This window comes from Lampetra planeri, chromosome 2 (assembly GCF_965212315.1).
Source record: "Lampetra planeri chromosome 2, kcLamPlan1.2.h2, whole genome shotgun sequence".
In the NCBI taxonomy this organism is placed as follows: Eukaryota; Metazoa; Chordata; class Hyperoartia; order Petromyzontiformes; family Petromyzontidae; genus Lampetra; species Lampetra planeri.
Window position 1 is genome coordinate 30,781,850 of NC_136108.1, and position 24,312 is coordinate 30,806,161.

The 24,312-nt window shown below is 47.0% G+C and overlaps 2 protein-coding genes and 7 non-coding genes across 9 annotated transcripts; 8 read left to right on the forward strand and 1 right to left on the reverse strand.

Moving 5' to 3' along the window:
* Positions 1–1,343: 1,343 nt before the first annotated feature.
* Positions 1,344–12,280, forward strand: RPL7 (ribosomal protein L7). The gene is made up of 7 exons (XM_078612805.1): positions 1,344–1,470; positions 3,604–3,751; positions 5,171–5,337; positions 7,334–7,471; positions 9,090–9,199; positions 10,535–10,745; positions 12,197–12,280. The coding sequence occupies exons 1-6, from the start codon at positions 1,457–1,459 to the stop codon at positions 10,741–10,743; spliced, it is 786 nt and encodes a 261-aa protein (XP_078468931.1). The 5' UTR covers positions 1,344–1,456; the 3' UTR covers positions 10,744–10,745; positions 12,197–12,280.
* On the forward strand, positions 2,775–2,864 carry LOC144733816 (small nucleolar SNORD12/SNORD106). The gene has a single exon (XR_013588406.1). It is a non-coding gene; the product is annotated as a small nucleolar SNORD12/SNORD106 (small nucleolar RNA).
* On the forward strand, positions 4,368–4,459 carry LOC144733810 (small nucleolar SNORD12/SNORD106). Its single transcript, XR_013588399.1, has one exon. It is a non-coding gene; the product is annotated as a small nucleolar SNORD12/SNORD106 (small nucleolar RNA).
* Positions 6,341–6,434, forward strand: LOC144733835 (small nucleolar SNORD12/SNORD106). Its single transcript, XR_013588424.1, has one exon. It is a non-coding gene; the product is annotated as a small nucleolar SNORD12/SNORD106 (small nucleolar RNA).
* On the forward strand, positions 7,949–8,039 carry LOC144733830 (small nucleolar SNORD12/SNORD106). Its single transcript, XR_013588413.1, has one exon. It is a non-coding gene; the product is annotated as a small nucleolar SNORD12/SNORD106 (small nucleolar RNA).
* On the forward strand, positions 9,383–9,475 carry LOC144733822 (small nucleolar SNORD12/SNORD106). Its single transcript, XR_013588409.1, has one exon. It is a non-coding gene; the product is annotated as a small nucleolar SNORD12/SNORD106 (small nucleolar RNA).
* Positions 11,412–11,503, forward strand: LOC144733803 (small nucleolar SNORD12/SNORD106). The gene has a single exon (XR_013588398.1). It is a non-coding gene; the product is annotated as a small nucleolar SNORD12/SNORD106 (small nucleolar RNA).
* Positions 12,281–16,483: 4,203 nt separating the features above from the next.
* On the reverse strand, positions 16,484–16,556 carry TRNAR-CCU (transfer RNA arginine (anticodon CCU)). The gene has a single exon. It is a non-coding gene; the product is annotated as a tRNA-Arg (tRNA).
* Positions 16,557–17,661: 1,105 nt separating this feature from the next.
* LOC144731622 (transmembrane protein 256 homolog) lies at positions 17,662–23,028 on the forward strand. The gene is made up of 4 exons (XM_078612818.1): positions 17,662–17,978; positions 18,619–18,656; positions 20,073–20,153; positions 22,019–23,028. The coding sequence occupies exons 1-4, from the start codon at positions 17,897–17,899 to the stop codon at positions 22,163–22,165; spliced, it is 348 nt and encodes a 115-aa protein (XP_078468944.1). The 5' UTR covers positions 17,662–17,896; the 3' UTR covers positions 22,166–23,028.
* The last annotated feature ends 1,284 nt before the right edge of the window (positions 23,029–24,312 follow it).

Consider the following 24,312-nt stretch of genomic DNA (forward strand, 5'->3'; position numbering starts at 1 on the left):
CCTGCTGTGGTGCGTGAAAACATCGCTACTTGGGAGACAAAGGCGGCCGGGCGTGGTGCTGGCCCACCCACCCCCTCGTGTACCGTTCAGACCTTTATAGGTGCTCGCTAACAGCACTTGCCCCAACAGTCTGTTTGAGACTATACGGGAGATGTTCGTCTTTGTGCCGTGTATGTGTGTGTTTAGAGTATTTGTATATCGACAGCGGTGGCTCAGTGCGCTACGTTCGATACAGCCAACATCAGTGGCGAAGTGGCATGAGAACTTCTCTCGTTGGGAATCATAATCACCGCCAGTCATGGTCAATCCACTGCTGTATGAAAGCCTCCCCCAGCCCAGCGTCATCTCCGCACGCGAGTTGATTTCATCGCTCCATCTCCCCGGGTGTACGCAACCTCAACCTCTCCGACGCGTTCCGTTCCTTATTTGTTGAACTTCCTTCGCACCGTACCTAGCCAACCGTGCTAATCGGAGGTGCCGTGCAAGGACAACATTATTCTTCACTATCGAGCATCTAGCCATTGGTACAAGCTCAATTACAGCGCTTTCATCAACAGCCAGACTATTGGATCTGAAAACTGGGTAATTGTCTTGTTGTCCGGATTATAAGACGCAAATTCCGCCCATATTGGTTTTAATTCAATCTCGCCAGATGACTCAGCGGTCGAGTGAGCGACACGACATGAAAAGGTTGCGAGGTTCCAATCCTGGTTGGGAGTTGACTCAGCCAATCATTCCCCCGGGGTCGATAAAACGAGTACCTCTCTGTGTATAATAGACTCGCCCCCGCGATAGGAATGTGGAATTAAATGTTCATTTTACTTTGACCTTTAATTAACCATTTTGAAAAGAAAAGTGAGCGGTGCGTCTTATAATTTGAACAATGCTACCTATACGCGAACTATATTTTATTTTACCAGCTAAGGCCCACTGAGCTACGTAGCTTTTTTTCAGAAGCGACTTGGCCACAAATGATAGCTCAACGGAGTGGCTTATCGTGTGGAAGTTTATAGCAGCCACAAATGCTCTAAAAGCACGTTGATTATAAATGTGGAGGGAAAACCCGGAGGACCCGGATAAAAATCCGCGCGACCACGGAGAGAGACACACAAACTACAAATATTCAGACACTGGAGATCTAGTTCATAAACATCTTCTAGAAGGCGGCTGCCCATAGAGGGGTTCTTCTGACGATTATTAACGCATTCCCCCCCCCCCCCCGCCAAAGTTACCCCAAAGTTATGCGCGTCTTTCCTTTAGAATCGGTCTTACATTTCGGAAATTTTGATAATTCTTGCTGTCGCTCTATGCGAGCTATAAAATACAAACGCGCATTCACTCGCGGCTGCTTATCCGAGCTACGAAACACAATCGATGGGGGACCCGCACCACGTGACCACGGGGCCGCTAAGTGCACTGCGCATGCGCGAGTCCCCCTCTTTCCCCCCCGGGCGAAATGGCGGACGCAGAGTAAGTGTCTCTCCAGCGTCGCGCGATCCGTGTCAATCCTTACAAACTACGCGTCTATTCATCAAAACAACTTGTCGCAATTCTACAGGATGTGTTCATTCATCGCCGTGGATAATTATTTGCCGATTAATTTTGACCGTTTGTTTTTTTTTGTTGTGAATTGAGACGCGAGTGAATGGAGTTGCTGCATTGAGTGAGGCCTACTCGACAGGAGCCTAGAGGCGAGGCCTGTTCAAGCGTAGGGTCAATGTAATGTAATTGCTTTTATTTGTAATTGATTATTCGGTGGTTAATAATCTCGCGTTGTTGGTATTGTGTTGTGGACTTGAGTTTTGAGCGTTAATAGGTCATAGCGAAAGCCCACCGCTAGCTTGGGCCTCTGTAGCGCAAAGCCTTTTTCTAAACAGGACCGCGTGTCACTTAGCGTGCGGTAAACTGTGGATACTTTGTGTTAACCTCTCTTTCATTTGGCATTAACGTCGAGGTGTGGACTATGTTACATTGCTAAACGTGGGTTGTAGCGGTCGCGCGTTGGCTATAGCGATCTTAAATGTGAAGCCGGCCACTCGAGTTTCCAGACCACGGTTTTAACATCGGCGGTGATTCCTCAACCGGTCTTGGGTCTGGCTCCGCTTGTGTCAACCCGCACTGACCGGCGTGGTGAAGTATGGTCATTGATCACCCATGGACCAGCAACTGCGGAGGAGGCTTTCGGCGGTGAATTGTAGCCAAGGGGCAGCGTGAACGTGATGTTTTATGTAATGCTCTTGATTAACATTTCCTGTTTTTCATTGGTGTGTAATCGGTTAACTTTATGTTATGTAATGCGTTAACCCGAGAGTAAAGTGCGTTTGGTAATTTTGAGTTGCTCGTTGTAAACGTATATACAGTACTTCGTGGAATTTGGCTTTGTGCAGAGGGTTGCTGTATTGTGTAAAGTCATGAGTGTAGTGCGTGCAGTCTGCTTAAGGTGTCGAGTGTAATGTGCGGGATTTTAATCTGTAATCTAGGACGGTTTGGCTTGCGTTCATGGTGAGTGATTGTATTAATGTAATGAGTGAGCGGTTCCAACTACAATTTAGTATGCAAATAACTCTTCGATAAAGAGACACACGAATCTAACATTTGTTGATGACTAAAAAAAATGCTTACGTTATATGGACTCGGAAAAAAACTTTCTTAAATTAAACCGTGTGGCACCACGTTGCGACGAGGAACCGCGGTCCCGAAACGGGTTAGGTGACCAACACGTGACGATGGGAAGGAATCTCGGTGATAATAATAATGATGATGATAAGCTGCTGTGCGGTGCAATGATGACTGAACTTTTTTCCCCATCGGATCGAACGTGGCGAAGCAAACTGCACTAAGCCAGTTACGTCTGATGTGCCGCACAGTTTATATAAATCCGTTATAAATATTAAATATACAGCTCTTGTTGTCCACTGCGGGACGAAGGCGGCCTTCCTACGCTGTGACAAGGGGGGGGGGGGCTATTTGATCATACTTAACCGCGATGGTCAGTGTGGGTTGTGGCGAAAGGAGGGAGGGACTGGTAGTGTGGCCTGGAATCCATGGCGCTCACAGCTCCATCCAGTTTTGTTAGACCTCATTGCTGAAATATATCTGCTGAGATGATTGGCGTTTGAGAAGCTCGTGGCTAGCACGTGGCAAACGAACCGTTTTAGAAGCGAGTCTGTAGACTGTCCTTTTGCTTGGTAAAGAATCTGGATGTGGCTAATTAATTGCGTGCATTCATCGGGTAATATAATATATCCAGATAAGTCCATATTAGTCTTCAAGTCAGTTGAGGAATTAAACAAATGCCGCTGTATAACAGTTTTTCATATAGGAGGAATCTGGAGTGCCCATTAAAACGTAATATGCATACAGTGGTATAACATCAAATGATCTGCATATAAAGCTTCAAGAATCCACTTTCTGTACTGCCATCTGGCCATCTCGTAGCTGATTGTTAATCATATACTCGTGATTCCCCAGCCTTTACATCCAAAGCTCAAGATCAAACATGTACCAACACACTTAGCCAAGTCCTCGCATCCATCTCGAACGCATCCGTTAAACCTTGACACATCCAACTGTGCGTCTGCTTTCCCCTTTTTGTCTTTTAAGACAGAAGAAAGAGGAGGTGCCGGTGGAGAAGAAGAAGAAAAAGGATGGGAAGAAAGTGCCCCAGGTGCCCGAGTCTCTGCTCAAGAGGAGGAAGGCATTCCAGGCCATGCGCACCATGCGGGCCAAGCAGCGTGTTCGTGATCGCTTGGTACGTTTCGACAACCGCGTGACCGCGCCAGTGTAAGTGGCACCTCCGATTGGCACAGTTGGCTACTTCCGGTGCGAAAGAAGTTCTTCATAACATTGTGGTTCGCGCTATAAACCCATCACACCTGGATTCGGTTTCTGACCCCGGCTAACATTAGTTGGCCTTCCCTAAGCTGATTTGGCCTTTAATACATTTCTGGTACGGTGTGTTGTCTGACCAGGTAGATCAGTAGTGGAGCAAGTGGCTCGCGGCCGGAAGGTTGTGAGTTAAAATCCAGGTTGGGGGTTGACTTAGCCCAGCATTCCTCGAGGGTTGATAATGAGAACTACTTTGTTGGGAAGTTAAGTGGTAGCCCTATGATTAAACTCATCTCTGCCATAGCAATGTTGAATTTCCACCAATGGCTCAGGGCTATAAACAGGAGATGAGTACCAATTAAATTATCAGTCAACTGATCCTTAAATGCGTACCTGATATATGGTGTGTGGACATTGCTAATGTGGAGAATTGTTGCACGTGTACTGCTGACGCATCTATGATGTAGTTTTATTTTGTAACCAGGCCATATTATTGAGTTGTGGATATGTTGATTCTCTTTCGCCATTGAATGGCGGCCGTGCGGTGCAATGATGACTGAACTTTTTTCCCCATCGGATCGACCGTGGCGATGCAAACTGCACTAAGCCAGTTTTGTCTGACGCGCTGCACAGAGCTTAAGAGAAACCCATATTTTGTAATGAAACTAAATTCCCGTGTGAGTTTATATAAATGTGAGATGGCCTTTAGCAAGGTTTTTAGTGGTATATATGCTATACGTCTAATTAAGACTTTCTAAACATCCCCATCAAATGGGCTGAAGCTAAGTGGGGTTGAGCCTGGATGTTGCGTGGATGAGTGACACCATACAGAAACATGGCATGGGGCTTTCTAGTAGCAGAGGACTGCAGCAGAATCCATTGTTGCACTGCACGCTCCAGCGTCCGCTTTCCTACCTTTATCAACTTGCTATGACTAGCGTGATGAAGTATGCTCAAAATAACCCCCACGACCCACACAGCGTGTGGAGGCCACCATCCAGGAGTGGATTGACAAATTAACCTTGACCAAGATAGTCACGTTTAGATGCTGTTTACAGTAAATTGGAAAATTATCGGTCTAAAATAAACTTGCAGTCGAAAATGTTTGCGGAAAATTTGGCCAGAGACGATTGCTCCCCCTGAACTGGGAGTTATGTTAAACATCATCCTTCATCAATCCACTGTTGCCATCTAAGCAATAGCTGATTGCCCATATTTCATCACGCTGACCATTGGGGATTGGTGAAATTGGTTGTTGATGTTGTTACAAGTACCTTGCTAATGATCTCCTCCTCCCCGCCCACCCGCCGCATGTTTCTCTCTCCCGCGCGTCCTCGCACAGAACCGGCGGGTGACGCGCCATCTGATCTACAAGCGCGCCGAGGCGTACGTCAAGGAGTACCACTCGAAGGAGCGCAGTGAGATCCGTCTGGCGAGGATGGCGCGCAAGGCTGGCAACTTCTACGTCCCCGCCGAGCCCAAGCTCGCGTTCGTCATCCGCATTCGCGGGTAACTCTCTCGCTGCTTGTCCCCCCTCGTAACCGTGGTTTTGAAAGCCGCGAATGCTGACGGGGGTATAACTTTTGTCACGCATGGTCGGACGAAGGACCGTTGTGCCAAAACGTCTTGTGTCCTCTTGCGTAAGCTGCCGTAGCAGCCTAAAAGGGGTAAGTATGGTGAGGATCTCGACTCCGGGCCTGTTAGGAACCCTGATAATACTTGCTGGCGGCGGGGGGGGGGGGCTCTGACACGGGTCGGGCACACCTATTTTTTGCCAGAAAAAATGGGGAAAAAACCTGTTATTTAATGACATGGAGTAAAAACAACATGTTTTAATTCATGTATCCCCCCCCCACAATTACTGATTTGCAAAAAAACCTAAGCTGCAATTATGTTGTCAAATTACATTCACAAACTTTAGTGATTTTAATAGTTGAAATGAGGTCAGTTGGCAGAATGGAGATGCCAAGAGACTGAATGGGGTAGTTCCAAAACTTTTGGGCAGCTAAATTAAAAGTGTTTGATCCAAGTTTGCTGAATCTGGAAACTATTACTAAACATTCATACACGCGTGCGTCACAGATTTGTAGGGTTGTCCAGTGGTATTTTTGTGGTGAGATGAAATGGGAGTTCTGCCTTGTGCGTGCTTTTATTTGTAAGACCCATAGACTCGCATAGGACCTAGAGACTAAAGTATAGTCCCTTAGACTGATGGACATAGGTCCAGGGGTTAATTTCAACCAGGTCTGTCCAGGTTCGGTCGTCCAATAAAAATGTAATCTCTCGTTTCAATGCGGCTTTGAGTTTGAGAAGGCAAATTAGTTTCGAAAGAAAAATGAAATCCAAAAACAGGTTGCTGGATTTGTAGCAGATTGTGCTGACCATTGCACCACTACTCCATTAAAATGTATGCACAATCTCACATTCCACATGGAAAAATAGGTGTGGAATACGGTTATGGAAAGTGTGATTTCTATTTAGATTAGCCTAGCAAGTGTAAATAAAACCTGCAGCGGCTTGTAATGATGACCACAATTTCTTTCCCCATCTGATCGTAAATGCGGAGTAAGAAGCAACTTTTGCCAGTTCTTGTCTGAACTTGCCGCTGTAGAATGTAGCCTGTCACTGCCTGTAAGCCACGCCTACGCAGGGCGTGGGTAATTTTTGGCAGCATCGCCTTGTGGAATTATTAGTGATTGCACGCACCCACGTTTCTGGAGGACTGCAAATATCCAGTGATAGCTTTACACGTGTGGGTCTGTGTTTGAAAGGTCGTGTAAACATCCACACAGTTAAATTGTAAGGTGAAGGTGATACAGTAAATGGCACTTGTCTAGATAAGTGTTTGGGCACTTAAGAGTAAAATCTATTTACAACAAGGCGGGTAAAATGCAACGGGGAGTGTATGTAGTGGGCCAGCAGAGGGCAGTGCTGCAAAGGATGTTACTTCCGTACTATCACATTTATGTTGCATGTCTTGGCCAATGTGCTTTGACCAGTGTGGGGAGGTAATGACGTTTATTTACCCATAGAAGAAGCCTCAAGGTCTCATGACTTAATCTCAGAAGTGTTCTGCATCGGGGATGTTTGGCCAAAGTGGGAGAAAACCTACGTATCTAAAGGGGTAGTTAGAACTGAAAACTATCACAGATACTGGACATCTGTGAAATAGAGCTTCCATAGTTCACTGGATTCTTGCAGTCTAAATAAAGATTTTGATTCTGAGAATCAAGAATCCATTGCTGTACTGGCACCTCCAATGAGCACCGTTGGCTACGTACGGTGCGAAAGAAGTTCAACATCTGGCCACGGCAGTCTCCTATCAAATCACTAAGCAGGCTTAAACCTGCGTTGCTTATGAGAGTTGATATTGATCTGTCCCATTCTGGGTGATTTGGTGGCTTTGCCTATTCACGTGGCTGTCGCTTGTTTACAGACGAACGGCGGATGAAACGTTAGTTGATTTTTGTGCGCGTGTTTTTCTTTTGCCTTCTTCCCTGTGAAGTATCAACGGGGTGAGCCCCAAGGTGCGCAAGGTCCTGCAGCTCCTGAGGCTGCGGCAGATCTTCAACGGTGTGTTTGTGCGCATCAACAAGGCGTCCATCAACATGCTGCGCATCGCAGAGCCCTACATCGCCTGGGGGTGAGTGGCAACTTTGACTGACCGTTTTCACCCGGGGGGGTGGGGGGGCCCCCTTAGCATTGTGGGTACTTGGCAGATCTGAAGGTTTGAGAAAATTAACGGTACGAAAAGAAATACCTGCACGTAGTATTGCAATTCATAATTTAGATTTTTCTGAAGCTACTGAAGGCATCCCCATGCTATCAGGGATTATTTGACCATACTTAATTAAGTACACTGATTAGCGATGTTAGCCGTGGCCAGGAATCGAACTCTGGATCGCTGGGTTTGAAGCTCAAAACTCCAACCAATTGTGGTTCTGCTCCGATTAATAATGACAGTGACAAGTATTTATCCAGGAAAGCCTCATTCTCAAGACTCTTAAATAAGGGCCTTGCTACTTAGAGACGTGTGGCCGATTCATCCTCAAGGCGTGTTATGCGTGTGGTGGGAAACCCGAGTGGCCAATGGGATGTAATCATCTGCAGGGTCGAGCCTGGGCTGGAGAGTGATGAGCAACTTTCTTTCCCCATCTGATCGACGATGCGGATGACTCCACTTGTTAAGCCAGTGCGACTGACTCTGACCCAGGCCAAGTGCCCTTATAGTTCATGTACAGATCTTTTTTTTTGTCAAAGCCACTGCTGGTTAAGGGCTTCCCCATTTCCGTGTGGCTCATTTGATCATGCTTCACCACACTAGTCGGTACAGAATGGTGACGTGTGGAAAATGTGTGGGTGGGACAATGTATTCTGCAATGATATATTTTGCTGTACTGCCCTCTACTGGCCACCACCTTGTATTATATACTTGAGTACAGTTAAACCTTGGATTGCGAGTAACTTGGTCTGCGAGTGTTTTGCAAGACAAGCAAAATTTTTAAATAAATATTAATTTGATAACGAGCGAGGTCTTGCAATACGAGTAGTACGTGTATACGCATTGTCTGCTGAGCCTCACGTAATCACAACTGATATAAGCGTGCTTTGATATACGAGTACATGCACGTTTCCGGAACGAATTATGCTCGCAATCCAAGGTTTTACTGTACAGTCTTTTTTTTCAGCCTAATGACCACCGCTTGCATTGCGAACGAAACATCGTAGTTTTTTGTTCATTTCTTTGAACCTATCTCTCCGTGACTTTACATGAAAGACCCAAAGAATCTGGTGAATTTGTTAGATTTGTTTACCAATTGATTTTTATTTAAATCGCAATCTAAATGTAGCAGATTTGTTTTTATGATTTAATTTTTAATTATTAGTGGCCCATCTGCCTGCATCTATCTGTCCCTGTATAATTAATATTCTTTAAGACTTGAGTTATGAAACATCTTTGTAGCTTTTAGAGCAAAATGTGTTTGCATATTGGGTAATATCTATTTTGGTTGTGGTATTTCTCCCAACTATTGGGCAGACCTTGACAAAATTTGGCCAGTTTCCAATAAATATAAGTCCCTCATATCAACACAGTAGCTTGGTTCATATTGAATCATCTTTCAGAATGATTGTGCCACCCCTCATACCCCCCCCCCACCTCTTGCATAAATGCTTCACACCTAAATCGGAAACCATTAAAATGAGACCTCTTGAGCGTGTTGTATGTATTTGCGCGTGTGGTGCGTGCGTTGCGCGAGCAGCTACCCCAACCTGAAGACGGTGCGGGAACTCGTGTACAAGCGTGGCTTCGGCAAGATCAAGAAGCAGCGCATCCCCCTCACCGACAACTCGCTCATCGAGAAGAACCTCGGTTCGTGCGCCGCAACCAACGACGGATGCGCCTGTGTTCCACACGCCAACCGCTGAATGTTCACGGGGGGGGTGGGGGGGAATAACATCGCCTTGTGAGCCCTCGCAATAGGAGTAATGCTACAGCACCAGGTGCACATCACCAGTGGCCGCTGCCATCGGGAATCTGTGCGGTGCCGAGCCTGGGTCGGAGAGTGATGAGCAATTTTCTTTCCCCATCTGATCGACGATGCGGATGACTCCACTTGTTATAAGCCAGTGCGACTGACTCTGACCCAGGCTGCCAGGCACCTTTTCAAAAAGATGCAGCCCACAAACGCGCTAGATAATTTTGAGATACTTACTGGCCTTACTTAGGCCATGCGTCCCAGTAATCTTATAATGGAGGCGTGTCTTTGAAACATTGTGACAGCCCACAAATATGTTTTAAAGGTATTCCTTACCAGATTTATTGGAGCACTTTACAATCTACTTTTGGTTTGTATTTCATCTCGCCACAGATGATCACAATGAATTTGATTTGCCTTTTTAATGTGCACTTAATCCACGGACTTGACATAAGCCTGCTTTTTGGACTTTGATGGTTAGTGGGTTATTGATTTTTTTTTAGCACTCCCTGATTATCAGTCGCTGTTAATTTGTGTAGAAGAACACATTTAGCTGTGCTTGATATTGAACTGGGTACATTTTAAAATAATCTTTCCTTCAAAGCGTCTAATAATCTGCTTGTGATTTGGAGATTGTGCACATTAACATAGAGGATTTGTTTATATTGATGTTCTATTCGAGATGAAAAAATATTTGGCATACGTTTCAGTCTGCTTATAAATAATTTACACATTTTTTAATGTACTTTTTTTAAGCCATTCTGCAGTAGTTTGCACACTGCACTCATATTCTGGCTGTTGGGTTTGATTCTCGGCCAATGGCTAACATTAGTGGCTAGGTAATATCTGAACCTGTCCACGGCAAGCCGCGGGCGGTGAGTGGCGGAGGGGGGCGTGGGAGGTGGTGATGGCAGGGGAGGCCTTCATCCAGCAGTTGGACTGACAGCTGTATTCATATTCTTAGGTTTTTCGGTAAAGTCACGTAGGTAAAAAATTAAAATTAATAAAAGTAAAATTAATTAAAATAAAAAATCACGACGTTTCGGAGGCAACACAAGCTTCCGTCTTCAGGTGGAACCGTCACAGCACGCTTGCTGCATCAAGTAAATGAGAGATTCCAAGAGATATACTACCTCGTATATATACTGGTTGAGGGGGGGGGATGGGCCAGGAACGGCCCACTTTTTATTATTGTATATTAAACACATTACGTGCGTGTGCCTTTACAGGGAAGACTGGCATCATATGCATCGAGGACCTCATCCATGAGATCTTCACGGTCGGCAAGAACTTCAAGTTGGCCAACAACTTCCTGTGGCCCTTCAAGCTGTCGTCCCCACGCGGCGGCATGCGCAAGAAGACGACTCACTACGTCGAGGGCGGCGATGCCGGCAACCGCGAGGACCAGATCAACCGCCTCGTGCGACAGATGAACTGAGTGTGAGCAGTGCTGGCTGGCGGCGGCGGTGGTGGTAGCTTTAGTGGTGATTGTGGCAGATTGTGGTGGTGGTAGTGGCAGTGTGGTGATAGATGTTGTGTTGGTGGTGGTGACAATTGTTGTGGCAACTGGTGGTGGTAGCGGTAGTGATGCTGATTGCAATGATAGTAGTAGTGCAATGATACTATGATGTGGTGTTGGCTGTTGCTATTGTGTGATGACAATGGTGGTTGAGGTAACTGGTGGAAGAGTATGTAGTAATGGTGTTGGTGGGAGTAGTGAAAGTGATGCTGCTTGTAGTTTTGACGCTGGTAGCAATGGTGGTTATGGCAGTAGTTGTGTGGGTTGTGGTGTGATAGGGGATGGTGATGTTCGATAGGATTTGAAAAACTTCTGAGGCATAGATGTTTAGAAATGTACGTTTGCCTGAGCTATTGTCTACTGGGTAAAGCTTAAGGTTCGCGACACATTCATGCCCGACCGTACGAATGTGAAATTTCCACCACTGTCTCTTGAGCTGTAATCGATATCGATGAGCCCTGAAAGCCTTAGACTGCACATTAACAGTTGGCTAATGCACCGCTCGAGTGATCGCCGCACACACACACACACGTCTCTTACGGAGAGCAGTGGTGCACGTCCTCGGCAGTGGTCCCCTCTTTGCTGCGTGGCTGGCGGATGATGACGTCACTTTTTTCCCCATCTGACCGACAGTGCAGATGTCTTTAAACTTTAAGCCAATAAAGACTGACGCCAGCCACCTTTCCGAGCAAGCGAGCGTTGTTCTCTGTCATACATATGATGCTATTCAAGTGCCATGTTTGTTATAAGTTGGGTTCTTGACGGGGTGAACAGCTCCGATGGGTTTTACTCCAGGCAGTCAATGATAAAGTTTTTGTAATAAGTTCACTAGAAATACATTGAATTAATGGTGTCGGCATTGGTCAATACCTATTTTTGCATTTGTTTTGGCCAATAGTCATTGCGAAAGAGATGCAATGAATGAAACTCACGTGACATCAAGTTCAACTGAACAGAGAACCAGTAGAAGTGAAACAGAAGACTGCAAACTACATTGTGCAAACAGGCAAAATTGTATTCTTTATGATCACCTAAAACATGCCCCATTCATTGGCTCGTGCAGTGGCGTGGGGTGAATTGTTACCTGTATATGCGCGTGATGAAATGTCACTATTCAGGGTCGCGATTGAATCAATTCCTTTGTGATGCCTGTTGAATTCCGCTCCCATCACTTGGAATATAACATTTGTGTATAATTAGCAAAATGCATAAATGGTTTAAGTGCATTTCTCCTCAACGTTGCCCTATGCAATGCATTCATCATTGGTGCAATTTATCAATTGATGAATGTCACAGGCCCCAAGTGAAATTCTGGTTTGCGCCCCGCCCCATTGTGCGTGTTGCTGATGCTATCCCCTCTTGTCTCTTGCAGCATTACAAGTCGAGACCAACTTCCACCTGTCCTGCCCCAGTCTGCCCAGCTCAAACGGATGCCAATAAACGTTTTAAAAATTCACGCACCTGCTCCTCGTGGGTCATTTTTTACGTGCACCCGGTTTGCCTTTCAGCAATTTTAGATATTCTTAGGCGATAACGGCCATGAGTGTGAATCAAAACAGGGAAGGTGGGTTGGGAGAATGGTGTGAAAAACACACGGTGACGACTCCCCCGTTCTCACACTCATATCCATGTCACTGAGAGACTCGTGGTCTTGATCTCACCTGGTTACACTTCACTGCACAGAAAAATGGAATTCTGCAAGTTCTGAGCATTTCAGGTACAGAAGGGTCTGGCATGTGCAACGGGTCTATGGTATTGATGAGCCCTGTTATGTTGATGGTTGAGCCAAAGGTTAAGTTGGAAACTTAATTTAAACATTTCAATCCCTGCCTAAAATGATGGGACGACCTCCAACATCCGGCTACTGGCATAACCCACAAATTGGACTGCATTCTTTGGCTTGTGTTCAAGTCCTTAAATATGAGTCCATGGAGACGAAGTGTATTTAATGCTTTGAACAAAGCAATACAGTATGTGGGCCCGCTGTCAAAGATCTACATTTGCCTGGTTTTGCCAGAGTCCCATAGTATTTAAAATGTAGAGAGCTATAGACCTCCATGTCAAACAGCAGTCTTGACAAGCACACGGAATTTTAAATATTGGTTTGCATCGCCTACAAAATTACGAGATGATCAATGTCGCCATATGTGTCATTTTGCACAACCTTGAGGCCCGGCAGTGGAAGTGCATCATTTCAAGAGCATTGAATCCGCACATCTAGGCACGGTTGGCTACATATGGTGGAAAAGAAGTTCAACAATACTGTCTTAGCAAAACTGGACCGGTTGTGAGATGTCTTAAGCAGAGACGGGGACTGGTTTGTGTGAACGCGAGGAAACTGGCAAATGTCAGCAAGGACCATCTACGAGTTGATATGGTTATTCCCATAGATGCATTTGATTGTGCTGTTAAGATAAATGAACTTGAAAAGATTGGACACCTGTCAACCCACACGGTTTACCGGTATTCTTGTACATGGAAATTGAGTTTCAGGTCCATACGGCGTACAGCCGTTTCAATACAGGATTTCTTGGATAAACATTGAGATTTGTAAGGGCACGGGGTGACCAATGAGAACTGAATTGGTCTAAAGTAGGTACTGATAAGGGGTTGACAGATGTGATTAAAAATAATAGGGTTTTTACACTTTTTTCTGGCAACAAAACAAACCTTTTTTTTACAAGGATTCATATCTGCATTAAACACAATACTTGCCGTCAAATTCAAACAAAAACACTGATAATTTATGCATTGTCCTTGAAACTGATTGGTCCACACCAGAGACAGCTTTCTCTGCAAGCCATCTGGCTATCATGAGAGATTCGTTCATGAGGCGATTCACATATACAAACACAGAGACAATTTTAACCGAGAAGATGGATTCAGGCTTAGCAATCATTGGAAGGACGTAATAAACCATTTCGATACACATTGGGGTGAGTTGAATAATACATAGTGTTATATTAAAATGTATAAAGTATAGGGTGGTTTACAGCAATACAGTATATAATTTAATGTTGGGTTTATCTATGGCAGTATATAGTACTGTATATGCTAAGAGAATAAAGTTTAGATGGAAGTATATTATATACTTCTTACGACGTAGAATTGTAATTTATTATTTGTTGTTAGTAACTCAGCTTATTGTAGAGTATAGTAAGTTTCAGTTTATATTTTAGTTTTTTATGTAGTTTTTACTTTGGTTTTCTACGTGGTTGTTTGGTAAATGCAGCTACATATCACTAACATTCCTTTCCTTTATTAACGCTGTTCCTTGCGCCCCCCCGTGGTGCTGTTGATCCTGCATAATGCATGGGCATAATGGCACTTTGAAACCCCTCCGCCCACCTCCTACGCATTGTCCATTGGTATGCTAAATTCCTCTTCATATGCACATTCTTTTGTTAAGGCGCTCCTCCTCGCAACACCTATATAAGCTCCTAGCTTGATAATGTTCTCATTCTTCGCCTGAGGACGGCTGCTTGCGTTGTGGCCGAAACGTCGTGAGAATTGTTTTATTATGTTTTATTTTTATTATTTTATTACTTCCCTTCTACGTGACTTTACCGAAAGAACCAAGAAGAAGAGACAGCTTTCTTTTGAGCCTCGTCTCAAACGGTGTTAGACCAGAGGACACCAAAAGGCGTACACAGTCCAAAGACAATGCTACTATCAGGGTAAATGAGAGCTCGGGGTGAGCATCTACATCATGGGACCTTTGCCAATACCAACATATAATAGTTCAACAAAAAAGGAGCATCGGATGCTTGCGTGAAAGCGTCGTTCGTGTGCAATTTTTTTTGTGACCTTCCTGGTCGAAGGCCGTAAATGGTTGTCAGTGTGTGACGTCACTCCACGTCTACCAGCCCCCCTCATTAAATCATGAACAGGTGACGTCTTCCAAATAGACACCTCCCCCTCCATTCATAATAATTATTGGGTGACGTCACTCCACATGGGGGGCCGAGGCGCCTCCCCCCTCCTCGGTGTCAACTTACAACCCTCACTACAAAGGCAGAACCCTCACGTCACGCGGTCTCCGTAACGCTGTTGAGACATCAAAGTAAAAAGGACGTCATGATGAACAAGGGATTATCACCTTTACATGAAATAAGTCTGTGTCACCGCCCCCTTACAAATTGCACACGAATTGATGCGATGAATATCACATCGCGGTCTGCTTTTTGCTTGCAAGTTTCAGATTTACTGCAATACACCCGCCCTTAGACGGGCAAAAGGATCGTCGCTTATCTGATAAATTCAGGCCAATTATTCCGTTAGGTCAATGTAACGGATGGGACGCATACAATGCAAACAAGCGAGGCACAACATAACGGTGACCTGAAAATCCGACGATGAATACGGCTTACAGATCAAGCCGGGGTGGGAGTGGTGGTGCAGTGGTTAGCGCACTCCGCTGTGGAAATCTGTGATAAAGAGCTTTATTGCTCATCGGATCTATACATATTATGAACCCGGCCAGCCCGAGTTCGATTCTCGTTCACGGCTAAAATAATTGGCGAGTGATATTAATTCTCTGGTTCTTTCGGTAAAGTCACGTAGGTAGAAAAAAATTAACACGTAAAAACAAAATTTTTCACTATAAATCCTTTATATGCGTGGCGGCTAGAGTCCTCTCGTCCTCTGGCTTGAGATGGCTGCCACCTATGGGTCAGATGATTGTCTGCCACCATTAAGCAATTGGTAAATACATATTTAATTTTTTTTTCCTAAACAGTGTAAAATTTTGGGAAAAAAATTTCACGAAAATTAATTGTCACGCACAACGAGTCTGTGTGCAAAATGTCAGCTCGATTGGATCACGGGAAGTGGGTTAAAAAATGACCGAAAGATTTGCACGGTCGTAAGCAAGCAAGCACGCAAGCAAGTGAACTTAATATAAAGGATTTAAAAATAATAGATCACGACGTTTCGATCGCAACAACAAGCGACCGTCTTCAGGTGAGAGAATCAGACTGTAGTGGAGGAGGCATTATACGCTTCAAATCAAGATTGAGTGATATTAATTCAAACCCTTCAACACGCACTGGTCAAGCAACGCTCATGACCTATACGGCGTGGGGAGCTGGCCTTCATCCAGCAGTAGATTTACAAAGGCCTGTACAGGTACATTTGTATACTGTACTCATTTCAAGGCTGAGTCAACCTAGGGTCTGCTATCACTCGCCACTCATTTTAGCCTTTGTCCGGTAATTGAGTTAAGGTCGCCGAGTTTTCGAAGGGCAGTGTGCTAACCACTTTCCCACCGCTCACAAAAAAATACTTTTGCTGAAGGCACACAACTTCAACTAATAACACAACACGGTTTGTATACCAAGGGCAATGGCTGGAAGTGAAATGAAGAATATAAAACTTCTTCTTGGTTCTTTCGGTAAAGTCACGTAGAAGGGAAATAATACAATAAAAAATAAAATAAAAAAATGATCACGACGTTTCGGCCACAACGCTGTCTTTCCGACAGCCCTGTTCTTCACCTGAGGACGGCTGCTTGCGTTGTGGCCGAAACGTCGTGAGAATTGTATTTGATTATTTTATTATTTCCCTTCTACGTGACTTTACCGAAAGAACCAAAAATATGAATCCCTGCAGTCACGAAAGCTTTAAATCGAAATATAAAACTTCACAAAAAACCCATGACTACCCCAGGTGGGACTCGAACCCACAATCCCTGGCTTAGGAGGCCAGTGCCTTATCCATTAGGCCACTGGGGCTTCGCACAGACACACAACCTCCTGAACCCATAGACAGAGACCTCAGACTTTTGGGGCAAAAGCTGTTAGCGAGTGGCACCTATTAAGGCCGGCACGGCACACGTGGGAGTGAGTGGTCAGCACCACGCCCGGCCGCCTTTGTCTCCCCAGTGCCAGTTGTTCCTACACACCGCACCAGATACTCATTTAAGGCTGAGTAAACCTACGTGAGGCTCAGCACCAGTTCAGATATTGGCCAGTTGTTAACCGTTGATGAATCGGCATCATGATACCAAACGATAAATTAGCGCGAAAGATAATTAACAGAATAAATATTACAAATCTGCTCACACACCCACCCACCTGCAATGCTATGATGGTCATCAGCCTTGGTCAAGCCACTGCTGGATGGATGTCTCCCAAGCCAGTAATGAGTGTCATGTTCCATGATTATCATCAACCTTGATCAAATCATTGCTGGATGGAGACCTCCCCAAGCCAGTAATGAGTGTAATGTGCCATGATTATCATCATCAACCTTGATCAAATCATTGCTGGATGGAGACCTCCCCAAGCCAATGATGAGTGTAATGTACCATGATTATCATCATCAACCTTGATCAAATCATTGCTGGATGGAGACCTCCCCAAGCCAATGATGAGTGTAATGTACCATGATTATCATCATCAACCTTGATCAAATCATTGCTGGATGGAGACCTCCCCAAGCCAGTAATGAGTGTAATGTGCCATGATTATCATCATCAACCTTGATCAAATCATTGCTGGATGGAGACCTCCCCAAGCCAATGATGAGTGTAATGTACCATGATTATCATCATCAACCTTGATCAAATCATTGCTGGATGGAGACCTCCCCAAGCCAGTAATGAGTGTAATAATGTGCCGTAATTATCACGATCAACCTTGATCAATCCGCTACCGAATGGAGGCCACCCCAAGCCAGTGATGAGTATAAAAATGTGCCATAATCGCCATCGTCGTGAACAGCTTAAACCAATCCAATGCTAGATGGCTGCCTCACCAAAGCCAGCGATGAGCGCAGTGACGATTCAATCTGTGGTGTGGCCACGTGGTTTTTTCCGCGTGACCTCCTTCCCTGCACGCGCTTCCTGCCTTCCGCGCTGGGGAAGGTCGCAAAGCGCAGCGAGCGAGCGAGCGAGCGACCGCCTTTGTCTTCTCCCTCTCTGCCCAGGTCGTTTCACCCCCCCCCCCTCTCGCCGACCCCTTAAGGCCCCGTGAGGAAAGAGCCACACAAAAAGAGAGTTGGGGTGGTCAAGATCTGGGTCAATCGCAACGTTCAATTTGAGGGCATTACCACCGGGTGGGGGGCATTTGAGATGACCGCGAGCAGAGTTTTCGTGCGGCTCGCTGGGGTCTCGGGAGCTCTCGCGGTTTCGGCAGGCGCCTACAATGCCCACAGTGAGTAGTAGTTGTTGATGTTGTTGTTGCGTGTTGGCTAAAGCGGCACCTAGGCTGGCACAGGCGCGGCTGTGACTGCCACCGCCACTCGATGCTGACTGCTCCTGGACCCTTTGCTGGAGCGCCTCTGCGCTACGAGACCCGGTGGGCGACCCGAGTTCGATTCTCGCTCACGGCACCGCGGTGACGATTATCTGAACCGGTGCTGGGCCTCCCCCAGGTCGACTCAGCCTCAAATGAGTACATGGCCTTGTGTGTCAACAGTCTGTTATTTTAATATTTCCCTTCTACGGGACTGTACCGAAAGAACCAAGAATATGAATCCCTTAAATCGAAAAATGTCAACAGTCTGTTAAGACTCCGCGGGGAGGATCTTTGTCTCTGTGTCAGAGTGCAGTAGGTGTGTGTGTCTGTCTGCGCGTAGCCCCAGTGGCCTAATGGATAAGGCACTGGCCTCCTAAGCCAGGGATTGTGGGCTCGAGTTCCCACCTGGGGAAAACCACGTGGATGTTATCTATTTTTTTGTTTACCCAATTCGCACAAAAAGGTCTCGTCCACGAGTCGAACGCCCCTTAACCACGGCTCGGATGCCAACTCGGGAGTGCTGTGTTTCTGCTGTCTCCTTTGTCTCCAAACGCAGCGTTCAAGTTGGGTCAAGCCGACGAAAATCAGCAACAGGTTTGTGCTACAGCGCCACCACCAGTGTCTGCATTATAGCCATGAATAGTCTTGACGATAAGGGATTATTTGAATACAGTACAGGGTACAAACACATTCCTGCGGTGGGAGCTGGTAGGAACGTTGGGTTGCTCGGTCAATGGCCAGGGTCAACGGCGGCGTGGTGTATTCCGAAAATATGCCCGATTGTGAGGGTGGGCACAAGCCGGCGTGAGTAGGTTAAACGTTGAGTTTTATAAGGGCACCACGGGGTGACCAGCCCCCTCTCCACCCAGCCCCACCCCTCCCACCCCCCACCCAGCCCCACCCTCCCCACCAAGCCCCTCCCCACCCTCCTCTCCCCACCTAGCCCCTCCCCACCCTCCCCTCCCCTCCCCACCCAGCCCCTCCCTCCCACCCAGCCCCTCCCTGCACGACGGACACAATAATCCCATGTGGGCTGGTGTAACCAGGAGGTTCCTACCAGTATAATATAGGGTTATCACTGATCAGTGTACTTTGTACCTCCGTGGTGGTTGAGGCGGTCACATGGCCCAGTCTTAGCATGCTCACCTCACAGAGTATCGCTTGTTGCAGAGGTTCGCGGTTCGAATCCGGTAGGTGGCCCTGGTTAACATTGCAGGGTGTGTCAGCCGTAGACATGCAGCGTCTGTTCCACAGTGGACGCCAAAGATTCCAGTGGCGTCGTCCGCAAGAGTAGGCCATCGCCTGCCGACGTCGTTGACCAAGTTAGAAATATTACGGCGCAAAATCACTCGATTGAATTTACACGTAGCAATCATCGCCCCCTACTGACAAACTAATGTCGCCTTGCAGGCCAGGTGCTTTTAAGACACAGGGAGGGGGACCCTTTTGGAATGTTTGAGATGCGATTAAATGTGCTTTGTTTAATTGTTTTTTTTTATCGCGAATGCTAACAATGTAATATCTTGACTTAAAGGTTTCGTGACTGCAGGAATTAATATTTTTGGGTCTTTCGGTAAAGTCACGTAGATAGGTTCAAAGAAAATAACAAAAAACTAACAAAAGGCCTCCTGATGATGATCGCTTGTGTTGTGATCGAAACGTCGTAGTTTTTTGTAATTTTTTTGTTATTTTCTTTGAACCTATCTACGTGACTTTACCGAAAGACCCACATTTTTTTTATCTTACAAGGTACTCCACTGATCTGTCTTGCACAGCAGCCTACGACTGCATGTTACTCACCCGCGTCACCAATTAAACTGAACCGAATTATATTTAATTGCAGTTGACCAAATATGCCTTATAGCTGAAAACACTCCCCCCCTCTCTCTCTCTATCAGTCTGGCTTCCAGAGTGTTATTGTTCTAATATTATTGTTATATTACTGCATTATTATCAATGCAAATGCTCAGATATATTTTATGTGTTTTTTGTTGTTTTCGTGCTCCGCAGACGTACGACACCGCGAATCGCTACCACTTCATCCACACGCTGGCTCTGCTGGGAGTCCCACACTGTCGGCGGCCCATCCTGGTGAGGGTGCCCCACGCTGCCCCCCCCCCTGCCCGGCCCGATCGCCCTCTTTTTCAGGAGGGTTCCTACTGCTGCATTGGGTTTTTTTATTTTCAAACTAGCTTGTTTGCCTGTCCAATGACGGGTGTATATTGCAGTAATCTGAAATATTCAATAGAAAAATTATTCAGCTCATGATTATTAATGAGGGGGGGGGGGGTTGCCCCATGTAGAGTGACGTCACCTGCTAATGGTTATTGCGGAGGGGTGTGGCATGTGGAGTGACGTCATCCGCTCATGATTATTAATGAGGTGGGAGGACCCCACCTGTTCATGATTATTAATGAGGGGGGCTGGTCGACGTGGAGTGACGTCACGCGCGTTACCCACAGACATTTTTGGCTCATTATGTTCGTAATGTTTTCAGCCGATTAATGGCGACGAGTTGCGTTTATCATACAACGTGGGGAGGAAACAGGAGGCCCCAGAGAAAAGCCCACGCCTTGCGCGATGGGGCAACGCTCGATCCCCCGTACAGACGGAAAGAGATGGCGATCAGTCCGCTTGCTGTACCGCCTTCTCCTGGCGAGCCAGGGGTATGGTACCTCCTCGACGCCAACGGGACGGGAGCTTCACAACATTCCCTGCCTGCCCTAGGTCGACCCAACCTTCAATAAGTTTTTGGTGCGGTGCGTATACATCACCAGTTGGGAGACAAAGGCGGTGGGGCGTACTGCTGGCCGCCCTCGCTCTTCCTGTGCTGTGCCGGCCTTTGCAGATGCCTGCACAGAGCACTTGACCCAGTAATCTTTATAAACTAAAACAAACAAACTATTTTAATATACTAGGTAAGGCCTGCTGAGCTATATCGCTCTTTTCCAGAAGTGACCTGGCCACACAAATGATAGCTCAACAAAGTGACTCATCACGTGTTCATGTATAGCAGCCAAATACTATAAGCACACGTTTCTAAACGTGGTGGGAAAAACCCGAGGAACCTGGAGAAAAATCCACGCCACCACGGTGAGTGAGAGACATACTCTTAGTTTTTTCGGTAAAGTCACGTAGGTAAAAAAATGAAATTAAAATTAATAAAAAATAAAATAATAAAAATCACGAAGTTTCGGAGGCAACACAAGTCTCCGTCATCAGGTGGGACCGTCACAGCCAGATTTGCTGTATCAAGTGAGGCTGGGATTCCAAGATGCAAGTTCTTAAATACAAGTTACGGGGGAGGAGAGGGGGGGGGGGGAGCTTATCAGAATGTGGTAGCCAATGAATGGAACTTATTGGGAGGGGGGGGGGGCTAAAAGTGAGAGACATGCAAACATACAGCAGTTGCCGTCAGGGTCTGGATCAAACCCACGACCTCTTGTATACCAGGTGAGGTGTTTAACATCTCACCACCGTGGCGCCCCACTAGAGAGCCACGGTCAGAGGTCGCAACCGGGTACCCGATACCCGTACCCTACCCGATACCCGGCTACCCGTACCCGGCCAGGTACGGGTACGGGTACCCGTTTGCGACCCTGGTGCGGCCGGGTACGGGTAGGCCGTGAGTCACTGGTGAGTAACCGTTTGTCACTCATTTCGGGTAGGGTACGGGTATGGGTAGGGAACGGCTACCCGTACCCGGTCGGGTACGGGTACCCATTTGCGACCCTGGTGCGGCCGGGTACGGGTACGGGTAAGGAATCAAAACCCGTTTGCGACCTCTGGCCACGGTGCACGTTTGCAAAGACACCGCTCCAGGAGCAGCAGCCACACGGTGGATATTTGAAACGCCACCGAAACGAATTATCAAAGTGTGACAATGACGTCGGCTGCGGTGTGGTGCATGACGCGAGACTGGTGGCCGGTTCTTAATTGGTGGCCTTTGTCCGCAGGCCGGCTCACTGCTCACGGCTGGCACGGTGCTCTTCTGCGGCAGCTGCTACGCGCACGCGCTGGGGCTGGCCGATGGGCGCGTGCGCTCCATCACGCCGTTCGGGGGCATGTGCCTCATCGCCGGCTGGCTCGCTTTGGTTCTCTGAGACCCCCCCCCCAACACCATCCCCGCTGCTGTGGAGGGGGGAGCAGGAGGTGGTGATCGGTGGGGGTTGGGGGGGGCTTGCTGGTGTAGGAGATGCGGCTTGTAGGTCGCGGTTCGACGTGACGCATTCACTGGATTATGAGACGCTTCGGAGAGAGGACGACGTGCCCCAAACTTGTGCCCGCTGTCGACTCGGCTGTACGAATCTGGCACGCACCGACCAAACAATGCCACTTACCCCAAGTGATTCAAAATATGCATAGAATGTAAAGTGTAAAGGTGCAGCCCTGCAATTTATTGCTCACGTCAATGCTGGCGGAAGGGACTCCGAGAGGGAGCTCTAGAGAGCCCCTCTGGAAGGTATTTGGCCTACTTTTCCACGCCAGCCAGACATCTTCGAAGAAGTAGGTGTACCCATATTTGAAGCAAACTACTTTTTACATAAACTGAACTTTTTATTTTACCTGGTGAGGCCCACTGAGCTATAAAGATATTTTTCATGAGCGACCTGGCCACAAATGATAGTTCAACGAAGCGGCTTATCAAGTGAAAAATGTATAGCAGCCAAATACTCTAAAGGCATGTTGCTAAATGTGGAGATAGAAACCAGAGGACCCGGAGACAAATCCATTGGACCACGGGGAGAACATTCAAACTCCAAATAAACAGGCGTCAGGTTCGGGATCGAACCCACAACCTCCTGTATACCAGCCGAGGAAATTAACATCTCGCCACTGTATCTCCCATCATCATCATCGTCGTTACACACACATCTACACATTCATACTGCTGCGGGGACAGAGGGGGTTGAGATTGAAGAAACTTGTGCCATTGTTTCAATAAAACCAGGCCTTGATTTATAAATGGCTCGATGCACTAACCACTGCACCACCACTCCCCCCATCTATAACATCTCACGTGACTTCTGATGAACTTCCTCCCACTCTGAATCGCTTCCCTCTCTCCCCGCCCAACTTTGAAAACAGACTCTCCTCCGTGCAGCAGAAGCAGCAGCAGCATCAAGGTCCTGATGCAGCCTCTTCCACCTCTCTCTCTCTGTCCCCCCATCTCTCCTGACCCCCTAGGCACCCGTTTCTCCATTCTGTTTCCATCATTTTCGTCTAAATTCCCATTCCTTCTCTTCTCTCTTCCCTCGGCGTGTGCCGCGGGCAAATTAATAGGTGCTAGCTTTTAGAATGCGTGGAAGTTGATGGATTTTTTGTTGTTGTTGAATGAAATCCTATTGGGCTAAACGTGTTGGAAATGTTGCTTATTGAAATGTTTGCTCAATGCTACGACCTGTTCTCCAAGGTACGGACTGTTTAATGTGTGACATTTGCGCGTGTGTGACATGTGTGTGACATGTGTGTGACGTGTGTGACATGTGTGTGTATGTGTGGGAGCGTTCGTGCAGTGGTTAGCGCGCTGCGCTATGAACCTGGTGAACCGAGTTCCGACTCCCGCTCACGGCCGGCGATGATCGTCCGAACTGGTCGTGGGCCTCCCCTAGGTCGACTCAGCCTTAAATGAGTACCTGGCGCTGCGTATAAACTTCCAGCACTGTGGAGACAAAATGCTTCCCGTTGTGCACAGTGCCGGCCTTAATAGGTGCTCGCTAACAGCACTGAACAGTCTGACAAATCTTGACTGATGATGATGTAATGACCCAGCGTACGCAAGAATCGATTACTCGCGAATCGTATCTGTCGTGCGAGCTCGGTTCTCGTGGGTCTCTGCAGGCACGAGAGGCGCTGCTGTGCCCACAATGGCAGGCAATACGGTGGGGTAGAGAATCGGGTCTTGATTGGAATCGGCTGGTCAACGACAGTCCTTGTGTAGTGGTGTTAACTACTCGCTGTTCGCAAACTGTGAGAGAGCGGATCGTAAACAAGGGTTTCCCGCTCAATCAAACGGTCAGGGTCAAATGGGGTGAGGTAGGATCCAAACGCCAGATTGGGAAGGACCAATCAGAGGGTCCCACAAGGTGGCCGGGGATTGGACAACCCGGCCACGAACAGGAATAAAAGCCAGAGCGCTGAGAGCTCTTGGCCAGTTCTGCTACACGAAGACCCAAGTCGGCCGAAGACATCTAGGACCCTGGACCAAGCCCTCCAGCCCTTATCAGGGCGAGGGCTCAGAGTAACCAGT

What these genes read in the sequence shown, in the direction of transcription:
- RPL7 (XM_078612805.1), top strand. An exon ending in TTCGTCATCCGCATTCGCGG is followed by an intron (nt 5,338 to 7,333) that starts GTAACTCTCTCG and finishes TTCCCTGTGAAG; the next exon opens with TATCAACGGGGTGAGCCCCA. An exon ending in GCTCATCGAGAAGAACCTCG is followed by an intron (nt 9,200 to 10,534) that starts GTTCGTGCGCCG and finishes GTGCCTTTACAG; the next exon opens with GGAAGACTGGCATCATATGC.
- LOC144731622 (XM_078612818.1), top strand. Translation starts at nt 17,897, where the DNA reads ATGACCGCGAGCAGAGTTTTCGTGCGGCTCGCTGGGGTCTCGGGAGCT. An exon ending in AGGCGCCTACAATGCCCACA is followed by an intron (nt 17,979 to 18,618) that starts GTGAGTAGTAGT and finishes CTCCAAACGCAG; the next exon opens with CGTTCAAGTTGGGTCAAGCC. An exon ending in CCGACGAAAATCAGCAACAG is followed by an intron (nt 18,657 to 20,072) that starts GTTTGTGCTACA and finishes CGTGCTCCGCAG; the next exon opens with ACGTACGACACCGCGAATCG.